The sequence below is a fragment of the Scomber japonicus genome, chromosome 18 (assembly GCF_027409825.1).
Source record: "Scomber japonicus isolate fScoJap1 chromosome 18, fScoJap1.pri, whole genome shotgun sequence".
NCBI lineage: Eukaryota > Metazoa > Chordata > Actinopteri > Scombriformes > Scombridae > Scomber > Scomber japonicus.
The window spans coordinates 1,964,402-1,975,852 of record NC_070595.1 but is presented as its reverse complement, the minus strand read 5'-3'; the positions used below and the strand labels follow the sequence as shown (position 1 = coordinate 1,975,852).

Sequence of the window (11,451 nt, the reverse complement as noted above, 5' to 3'; positions counted from 1 at the left end):
TGAATTCATATTGCATTGTATCATCACATTTATTTATACATCATTTATTAGTAGTGTGTAGTTAATAAAATCCATAAAACTCAATCAATGGTGTATGTCTATTCTTTGAAGTGATACAGGGGATCTATTGAACCGTAGAGCCACGAACTTTAGATATTTGACTGATTCAGAAATGTATTGATTTATTAATTATTATGATTTATTGATTTATTGGCTAATCAAACAACCAATTAAGTAAAAATCTTTTCCTTCTTACGAAGGTGGTGCCCCTTATTACGAGAGCTATTTTCTATATCTTTAAGATCCATAATCCGTTACAACAGTCTGGAGTCAATCTTCAGCAGGCTTGCAACAGGAAACTGGATTACCAGACATCAGTGAATCACACACAATAGCACTGCGAGGTACATGACAGGAATGCGGAGCAGAAAGGAAAGGCAAAATTATATGCTGATGAAAGAAGGGGGGCTCAGTACTCAAAAGTGGACATTGGAGACACAGTACTCATACAGCAGGACAAAGTGGACAAGTTTTCCACACCGTTCCACAGAACACCACACAAAATTGTCAATAAAACAGGAAATCGAGTTGTGGTCGAATCTCCAACAGGAGCACGCTATCGGAGAAACATATGAGAGAAAGATATGAGACAACCGGGCCAAAGGAAATGCACAGTACACAGGAAGAGACACCAGGAGAGGAGGATAGTGTACTTGAGGCGGACACACAAACAGAGACTAATATCACTCAAACCCCACACCAGGACACTCAAATGTCAGACATGATCAGGGGTGGATTGGCCATAGCCGTACCGGGACTTTTCCCGGTGGGCCGGTCAATAATGGGCCGGTGGCTTTTTATTTTTTTTATTTGTTCAATTAGTTTTTGCTGCGCCTTGCCATGGTTACTCTCCTGGCCCAGAGCAGAGACATGCACCGGCCCACAGAGCTCCGCTGCAGCCTGCAGACACAGCAGAGGCCCATTGGCTTGTCTGTCTAAAGAATACCTGGCCCAGTGGCCCTATGATAGGCTACAGAGGCCCATGAGTTCCACCCACGCTGGTTCTTGACCCCCCCAACCCCCCCTCGTCCAATCACCTTTGATGACAAGCAATCAGATGAGAGCTAGTGAGAGATACTACTACAACAAAATGGACAATGCGGCTAAAAAGCGAAAAGGCGGAGCGGAAAAACAAAGAGATAAAAAAAGAAAAGCTCTAGCAACCGACGCTGCTACGAGCAAAAAAATTTCAGAAATGTTTGCTGCTGGGGCCAGCGTGGCCGGAGCGGCTTCAGGAGTGGGTCCCTCTCAGCAGCAGGTGTCGGACAGTGAGTCAAGTGAGGCTCCCGCTGCCATGGTGGTGCAGGAGCAGGAGGTTGAGGAAGACTCTCCGCCATGTGGAAGTGGTGATAGAGTTTTAAGCAGGTGTGTGCCTGCAGCATGGTGTGGATAAACACTCATTAAATGTTCAGAATGGTTACTAACTGTCTATGAACTTTACTTGACATAATAAATAGCAAACTCTGCATAGTGTGGTGTGTTACAACTAGGCCTAAATCTAGTTATCTAAAGTATTAGAAAACAATAACCATATTCATATACTATCCTGATTAATTGATTAGTTGCTTTTATTAACCACTATGTTCATCAAAGGATGCCACATAATTACAAATGTGCAAGCTTACAGCTCACATGTTGCAATGTGGTGTGGTTTGAACATGTAGATCTGCTACTTTCACAATTTTTGATAATTTCTACCTATAATGACATCCGCCAAATCAGGTCACCAGAGTTAAAGTGTTGTAAGTGTCAATATGCACCTTTCTTTGTGCCTATAGTCTAATATGTTCATGATGGACATTGATCTAACACCATAACACATATGTAGCCTATGATGCTTTACATATTTTTTTTCAGTCAGTGTTTATGGTTTATTGCTCGTTCAACAGTTTCACATGATACAGTTAAAACTAATTCAAGCCTATTCAAGTCTCCAGAATATAAGGGATATTGTTCAGTATACTACTGTTATTAAGGGCTTGTGTGTTTAAATGTACATCAACATGAGTTGGCACAGTATCTGAGCATGGATTGTAGTGGGCCGGTCTGAACCAAAAAGTCCAGGGCCGAATTTTTGTCCCAGTACAGGCCTGGACATGATGAGAGCCAGACCTCAAAGGGTTAAGAGGGCACCTGAAAGATTTGGTGGTTTTTTGTTGTTGAAGTGAACAGTATACAGAGTGTGGAGGTATTGTGAAAAGTTTTGTTAAAAAAGTTATTGTAAAAAAAAAGAAAAAAAAAGAAAATAAATCTAGTTGTTGAATAAGGAAAAAAACTGATAGATAATGCCAAATAATATGTTAAAAAGATACTTATGTTTGGTACAATGCAGAGGTTGTTTAAGAGGATAAGTTTATTTCCGAAAAAAGGATGTCATGTATTGGGTTACATAGGTCACATGTTTAGGAAAACAGGGGGAGATGAATAACGGCAGCCCAGAGGCGTAACAGGTGGACTTGTAGTGTTACTCTCGGTTTGGACAATAAAGCAAATAAAAGAAGAAGCTTCATGTCGTGATTAGATTCCGGATGATCTAATTAAGTATTAAGATAGGCACACAACAGGCTCCACTGCACCTACTATATCAGGATGATGCAAAGCAGTGTTCAGAGTTTATATGGCCCCATGTTGGTTATGGCTCAATGGAAGATGAAGTTTCTGCACCTGATTAACAATAGCCAAGATCATGTCAAATTTAAAGTTGGTTGCTTTTAAATTGAAATCTTCTTGGGGGTTTCCTCCAGCTGTTTTGCCACACCTATGTGCTACCCATGACCTGGAAAATGTACAATAAGAATGTCATGAAGCACACATACTCATGTGGCTTAACTTGACTGTTTATTCAACACAGGTCATTCGTGAACAGTGTACTAGCGCATGCTTACTTGCTGTTCAGCTCTCTGTTGGTCTCACTCTGTAAATTTCTGCTTAACATACAACAATAACAATGCTGCAGTGCCCTCTAGTGGTGACTGTAACTATACTATACTGAAATCACATCACACAACATTTTGAAGCACCTTTAGGCTCTTAAAAATGTGTTTCTTTTGAAGAATCATTTCAGTTTCAATTGGATCTTCCCAACTTTTGGTGCTTGGGTCTTAATAATGATGATGACAATGATACTAATAACAATAAAAATAATAATAACAATAATAATAATGATGTACATGCCTTTGGATATAATAGGGCCTTCGTACCAGTCCTACAACTAGGCTACTGCTACTTCTACTACTACTAACAACAACAACAATAGTAGTAGTAGTAGAAGTAGTATTCGTTTGACAACAATAAGGAAGCAAAGCTTTGAGGAGTAAAAGTTTAAATGCTTGTCAGCATTCACGCTGATAAAGATCAGTGAGTGTTTTTTTTTTCAGGCTAGAGAGAGAAAGCCCCTCCTCCAGTAGAGAGCACAGGAACTGAAACGGTGCTGCCGTCGAGCTGTCGGTCTGCAGTTGGTAGACAGACGCAGAATCTCACTCCGTTGCTGGGTCATAGGTAAGTGTTCTTAAAGATATAATCAGGTACTACACGCGTCTCGTAAAAAACAGGCACTGCTTCGCAAATTATGCCTAGGTTGGATCGCGGTGTTGTCGCATCGACAGTGGGTCAGTCACGTCGGAGAGTGTTTGTGCTTTTGAACCGTAGACGTATCAGGATGCTGTCAGGTCTGCGGCATCCGTGTCGGGAAAACAGTCGTCGAAGCATCATAACACACTCTGTTTGTAATAATAATAGACTGCGAAGCATAGGCTACTTCATATTCAGATTTATACTCATTCGTAATCTCTCGTGTGAGAGCCAGCCAGATCCAGTCGGAACCAGATTTTTTTTCAGAAGACAAGAAAAGCTAAAAGACCAAACACCTTATATAAATTGAAATGCCTTAATTAATCTTGATCTCAATGAAGGCACACACTATTTTTAATGCCTGAAATTCATTTGTGTGAGTGTTAACGGCATTTCTCTTTCTCATCTGTCTTGAGGAGCAGAAGTAACAGTCCTTGCCATTGGCCCATATAGATCTACATATGTAGGCTTAATATTTCACTTTCACCATCAGAAGGTTAAAGGAGGTTAATTACATTCTACACAGAAGTTATAATTCAACCTTCAACCGTCAACCTTCAGCATATGTTGAGACATAACTGTTAAACTATCTGTTTATTCTTAAACAGTCAATGCCATGGCTGTTATTATGTATTTGGTTACACAGGTTTATTGCACAGGAGTTGTTTTCTGACATTAATTTACATAGACACAAACTTGAAAAAATTAAATTTTGTATGAAAATTGACACATCAGCTACTTGCAATACTATACGACTAACATTTCTGTGTGTTTAGTGTTTAGTGTGTTCAAGCTCAAGCATTGCATTATTTATTGATCAATGTGTCATTATTGTAAAAATACTATAAGGATGACTAACAGATCAGATAATGAAACATAATTTCATTGACCCTCTAAATTAATGTTTCAAAGTTACTATCAGAGTGCCTACAGTATACAGGCTCTTAGAAAACAAAATGATTGTCACTTTTCCATGTCACATATCCTAGTACCAGAACATGTAGTCAACCAACTCTAGCGTTTGGTAACACCACACAGTAGCTGTGGTTACACAACGGTCCATTTGTCAATGCAATTTCAGGTTACTAGAGGATAGACAGCTGATTTGACCAGCCTAGACCTGTTTTAAGCAAAATGCATGTATGAAAACTTCATATAGCACATTTAATTTCAAGTGAGATATGATATAAATGTCATGAAAATTGTTACTGGAACACATCTAGTGTCTCGTACAATCTGATCAATTATTCCAGAAGCCACATCAGCCTTAGAGGCTTCTTACGGTTGATACAATTTTATGATGATGGGAGACCACTTTTATTTTATGTTGGTGATGTGGGGGTCAGAGTACAGGGTGACTTACAAATATCTGACTTTTGTAAGGCTCGGATGTTTATGATAATAATAATATTAATAATTATTATTATCATCATTTTACACTGTATAAGGTTTTGCCTCCTCTCCCTCCATATAGATAGAAATAACAACCATAAATAGCAAAATTATATATAAAGTCACAAATACCAAAAATGAAACAGTTCTAGTGTATAAATGAAATAAAGAATCAAATTGTCATGAATTATAACATATTGCTAATGAAAAACACAGAAATAATAGTAAATTGCGCAAATCGTACATCACACAAATAAAACAACCTATTTATAAAATGTGTGTTAATTTGGTAGTGCGACTAATTTTACTTTTTGCATCATCAGGCTACCATTAAATGCATTAAATTCCCCCACTCCTCCTACCTCAGGCTTTCAGTGGAGAGACCTAAGGTTGACCTATCTCTCCTCCTCTCCAAATCTCCTACTTCTGACTATAAGATCTTCTCAGCAGGCAGATGCTGCGAGTTCACTGACTATAACTAGGACACCAACGGTAACAATTATTGCCCACACGGTGACATTATAAAAAGAATGAGTGATAGAAAACTGATTTTTTTTTTTGGTATACAGTACAGGCCCCGTGCTCCCGGCCCGCATATCTAAATCCTCCACTGGCTGGCAGCAGCTGGATACTATTTCACGAGACATGTTGTGTATATAAACAAAAGAGACAAGAATATGGTCTTTTTCACAAAAATAACGCCAATGAACATTACTCTCCCTGAATAATTAGTATACTCTACTGTTTGGCTGTGCGATATGAAGACATTTATCATGTGAAAGTAGAAAAATGTCTACGGTTTCATATTTTGCTCTATTGTTTATATCGATGTGATGCAAATCACACTCATCACAGCAATATTTTTTGTCATTTATCATTCTATCTTTTGTGCGAATTACACTGTTGAAATATTGTTGAAATACTACTCTTTGTAACGGGGGCTGAGCTATGCCCCTGTTCAGAAAGAGAAGAGCAAACAAACAAACAAACAAACAGTGAGATGGCAACCTGTGAATTACAGCAAAACAATAGACTGTCTTTATATTTGTCACTTACTGAATTTATGTACACTTATTTACGCAGTTTCAGCTCTGTGTTAAGAGTATGCTGCATTTTTCTGTCATTTAGGGATGCACTACTCTCTGCTCTCATGACAGCCTGTTCAAGGTGGGAATGCTGCTGGTTTATACCACCTTGCTGTTCTGTATAAGAGGTACACACATGGAAAGTGGGGGATAGAGTTGTTCCACGAATTAGCCAGTTTAAAATTAACGATCAATTATCGATGAATCTTTTTTTTTAACTTAAAAATGCCATGAAAATACAAAATACAGTGTTTCTCCTTAATTAAAGCTTTATTCCAATAATGTATACTGTAGTCCAACAACAATCCTCATAGACAAGTCAGTGAAAGTTCAACTTTTTAACTTAAACAAAAAAGATACACTGCTGCTGTGGTGGTGACTGTCCACTACTAACAAAGTAAAGGAACTCCAGCCTATTAATTCTTGTTGATTAGCATGTTAGCATGTTAGCATGCTCAGGGATCAGTGAGCGCAGTCTGGTGACAGTTAGTCCAGCAGCTGAAACGCTCTGACGGGACCGAAGTAACCAGGATGCAGAGGCATTGTGGTGCTATCCTGAGTAGCCTGGCCAAGGTGCAGGTTTACAATGAACTCCCCCATTTTTAGTTTGAAAAGGTCCCACACCAAACTTAGCATTGACCTCTTCATGTTTACGTTTGATATCTACGGCAGCTGGTAGGTAGCTGAGCCGTTTTCTCTGTCAAATATCGTCCCCCGTTGGTAAGATGTCTCATTGCTGCCATATAGTGAAATTCATTGCTTTAAAGCTGCAGTTGGTAAGTCTTATAAAAGTAACTTTTTGTCATATTTGCTAAGACTGTCACTATCTAAAGACAACATTACATGAAACTAGTAATCTCCAAGTTTCTAGGTGAGGTATAGCCATGCGAAAGTCACTGTAAAGCGTTTTATATCTAGCTGTGTGGAGTGTAGTTCATTTATTACCGATCGTGTGAATGTGGTCGCGTGCACGTGGTCGCGTGCCGTCGCGCACACGTCAGCCTCCTCTGGGGGAGGGACTTTGGAGGCAGGGCAGGAGTGCAGCGGAGAGGGAGGGGGAGGGATCTGAAAGTTGTACTTCTTCAAATTTGATGCTAAGTCCTCTCTCTCCTCAAAGTTACCAACTGCAGCTTTAAGACTCACACTACACAACACAGCCTCTATTTGATACCAGCATTTGATCGACAATCATTTAAAGTAATTTTTTCACCTCAGAGTTGGTGTAAATTGTTTAATGCTGCAGTGTATGTTGGCCAGCCGGTCATGTTTGTTACTGCTAGAGTTCATCACTCAGCTAACATTAGTCTTTCAGTGGCAGCTTAGGAAGTTCACAATATGGTTTATGTTCATCTCGCAAAGATAATTATTTAGCCATTAAATCAAAAACCTTATTGCAATCATTGTCGTTCTTGAAGACAAACTACTACTAACCTGCCTTTGAGTTAGATAGTCAGGGAAAAAACTTTGTCTATGCCTATCTGGCTATCTAACAAGCTAGCTATTTTAGGTGGGTCCACATTGTCCAGAAGTCAAAGTGCCTCTTGAAATGCTTGAGTATTAGCTGCTTTACAATTCTTGCTGTGCTGATAGGCTGCTCTCCTCTGTGGATATAATGTTAATGTTAATCATTTATCTTACCTACCAGTTTTGTGTCATATATTCATCAGCTTGCAAGGTCATTGATAAACAGTGGAGATTATAAAACAGTTGTGTTGTCACTGAAAACCTGTGTCGGCCTCCCTTTTACCACACAAAGAACTAATAAGGAATTGATAAGGGAATCAATAAAGAATCAGACTAATAAGCAGAATCAGTAATCCACATTGGTATCAATAAAATGTTATCAGTCCATCATCCCTGTTACTGGAGGAAAGCCACATCACTGGCACTTGGTGTTTGTAATGTAATGTCCTGTTTATTTTATTTAAACAGAGGTAGTACACCATAAAACATTAACCTTGTATGAAGCAAGGAGAGATGCATTTCACAAGGTTTTAGCAAGTTGCTATGTTCCACCTGTAGTCCCTGGGCAGGTAGGTGGAACAATACATTAAAATCAGTAACAGAATTCACAAAGTTGTGCAAAATGGCAGTAATACGATTGTCAATACACAGTCATTCCCACATCCTAAAAGCAGTGCCCCCCCCCCCCCCCGATAATGTAAATCACATTTCAGCATTGGTGCTTTGATAATCAATGAGTAAGATCCTGTCCCTTAATATGAATTCATTTAAGGCATCAGTGTTAAAGACAACTGAAACCTCCAACACAGCATCAGAAATCCAGCTTGATTTCAGACTCAAGATTTCAATTAGGCGTTGTTGATGTTTGCACTCAATTTGTGCTCAAATTCCAATTTATCCGTGTTCAAACTCACTGTGTGCCTTCAGCCTCTGTCACTTTATTATACACCCCCCTCACATAACCCACCCTACCCCTTCTGGCCATATAAAGATGCAGTCTTGTGTAACTCTCTCTGAACCAGTTTCATCCAGTTCGCAAAGTGTTGCCAAGAAACTGGCTGTGTGTTTGTGTGTGTGTGTGCTTGTGCTTGTGTGTGATGGGCCAGGGTTTCCTTGGCTGTGTGAAAGCAGATAACTGGAATTTTCCTGTTCCCACTGCCAGTATTACATAAGAACCTGGGAAATGAGAGGGGAGAGAAAACAGACCACCAGGACTTTATCTGTCAACACAATGCATACATTAAATGGTTATGAAAATATTGTTGTTGTGCTAACACTGCTGTGTCTCTGGAGGTAGAGCAGTCGTCCACCAATCGGAAGATTGGCGGTTCGATAGACAAATAAGATAAGAACAGAAATAGTATTGGATTTATATTCTCTCTCGCTCTCCCGCCCCCCCCCCCCCCCCCCCCCCCTCCCCCTCCAGGTGACTTGGTGATCCCAGACCCTGAGGGCAGTTGCTGCCTCTCTCTCACACTTCTTCCCATCTCTTGACAGTTTTGTCATGGCGTCCTCCTTGATAAGTCGTCAACTTGCGCTCTCCCTGCAGAAAAACTTGCGTCTCAGTGCTCCAGGTAAACCCAACAAATCCTCTCAATACTTTGACTTTGGTTTCATTTGTCTCTTTTGCTCCTTCAGCCATCTTACAACTTTTACTACAACTTTTACCAGAGGTGTTTTCTTAGAAAAAGATTGTTCATACCACCTTTGTGTCCTCCTTTCAGTTGTTAAATTGGTCTTAAGTTCCGGGTGCTAAAGATAATTGACAAACAATGGTTTAAGGAAGCAGGTCATCAGTAAATACGACAAAATCTGATTGTAAAAAAGGATTTCAAACTTGAGAACTGATAATTTTGGACTTTAATATGTAAGTGCATTACTTTTGATGTTCTCAGGGATAGACATTATATAACCATGTTTCAGATAAAAACGACAAGCATTATCTAATCAGTGTAAATGTTTGACTAACCTCAAGCAGGAGTAGCTTATAAAAACATGTGTACACACTTGTCAGAGGCTGTTGACTGAGTGATGTTTCAAAAGGGCACTTTCTCCTGTCAATCATTAGATCAGATTTATCATACTAGTTTAACCTAGTAGTAGTCAGTGTTTAACAGAATGGTTAAATAGTAAATTTAATGTCTGTGAACACAGCATGAAGGGACAAAATCAACACAGGGCCTGTATTCAATCAGATTAGGAAATCAGTCCAGATAAACGATATCCACAAGAACTGATACAGTTTGTCCTAAGCCAAATTCAAAGCAAATCAAATATTGGTTTATTTGGGTTTTCTTTCTTTCTTTTGTTGGTTCTTTCAAATTGTATCATATTTGAGAAACATTTACAATGAATTATCCTAGACTGTGTGACTATAGATGAACCTAATATAATAACATTTTCAAATGTATAATATGTCTAATTCTGCAAACTGCAACTATTATAAAACAGCAATATGTCATGATAATTTTGACTTTCAGTCCCACTCTCAGGTAGTCCTAATTGAACTTTAAGAGTGTTTCCTAGGGGGTATGCAAGGCTTCAGCTTTCTGGACAATTGTTTAAAAGGAGATTAAAACGTTATTTCTTGTCGAAGTGAATATTGTCTCGTCAAGCTATAATACAAAAAAAAATTAAAAAAGAGAGACAATGTTTTTTTATCTCTCATTTGCACGTCATATCTACTTTTTATAATGTCACGTGTGGATCATTAACATTGTTACGGCTTCTACCTGCTGAGAAGATCTTAGCAGGTATGAGATGAGGAGAGGAGCAGCAGGTTGACCTCAGGTCTCTACACTGAGAGTCTGAAGTAGGAGGAGTGGAGGAATCTAGCGCAGCTATGGAAGCCTAATGGTGCAAAAAATAAAATGAGTCACACTACCAAATTATAACATAATTTATATTTTGTTCTACTTGTGTATTTATGTGATACAGGATTTGTGCAATTTACTTGTATTTGTGTCTTTTTTTATTAGCAATATGTTACACGGTTATACAGTAATTTGTGAAAATTGGATTATTTATTTAATTTATATTTATATATTAGAATTTTGTTCTACTCTTTTTATAATTTACTTTTTGGTATATGTGATTGTATCTAACTTTTGTATTTATGGTTGTTATTTCCATAAATGCCAAAATTATCCATCTATAAAATATCTATATGAGGAAACCTTTTATAGTGCTGCATACTGCATATGATAATTTATATATTTAGAAAGTAGAACTAAAGTGATTCATTACAAGATAATTAGTTAAAACATTTCAATTCAATTTCCATTTTGTGAATTTCAATTAAAAGAACAGTCATGTATTTCCTCATTGACGTTTTCTTAAAAATATAGTTAAAATCTCGTGAATCCAATATCGCACACCCCTATGAGCCTACCTAAACATTGTTGTTCATCAAGACTTTAACAGAGTTAAAGGTTTGTCTTATCTAATATCGTCCACCTGGACCCACACATATGCAATTGCTTAAACTCCAAGTAAAAGCAGTGGATGAAACAGTGGGTGAAATTAAATGACACACGCATTTACAAGAAAGACTCAACACAGTACTATGAAGAAATAAAAACACATCCCACTACAAGTTTCTAAGTGGATTTCTTTCTCTCATCGCATTGTTAAGACTAAAACTGAAAATATACTGTTTATCTAAGTTGCATGATGGCACAAGCTCGCGTAAGCTATAAAGACCAACAGCACTTTCAAGGAAATATTTTGGCACTATTTATCCGTACATTTCACAGCTCTCGGGCATTCTGACTAAACCGCCCTGTGTTAAAACAATGTAAACATTGGTGTGAGCATGATGATTCAGGTACATACTCACTAATATCTCTTATGATCAGGTTTTTGGTATGTCGTTGCACAT

The 11,451-nt window shown here is 38.4% G+C and overlaps 1 protein-coding gene across 1 annotated transcript in view; it reads left to right on the top strand.

Moving 5' to 3' along the window:
• Positions 1–3,451: 3,451 nt before the first annotated feature.
• Positions 3,452–11,451, top strand: part of abat (4-aminobutyrate aminotransferase) — a 34,011-nt gene continuing 26,011 nt past the window's right edge. Inside the window, exons 1-2 of the mRNA XM_053339288.1 lie at positions 3,452–3,558; positions 8,998–9,145. Of these exons, the coding sequence (XP_053195263.1) occupies positions 9,076–9,145 (70 nt within the window). The 5' untranslated portion in view covers positions 3,452–3,558; positions 8,998–9,075. The remainder of the gene's footprint in view (positions 3,559–8,997; positions 9,146–11,451) is intronic.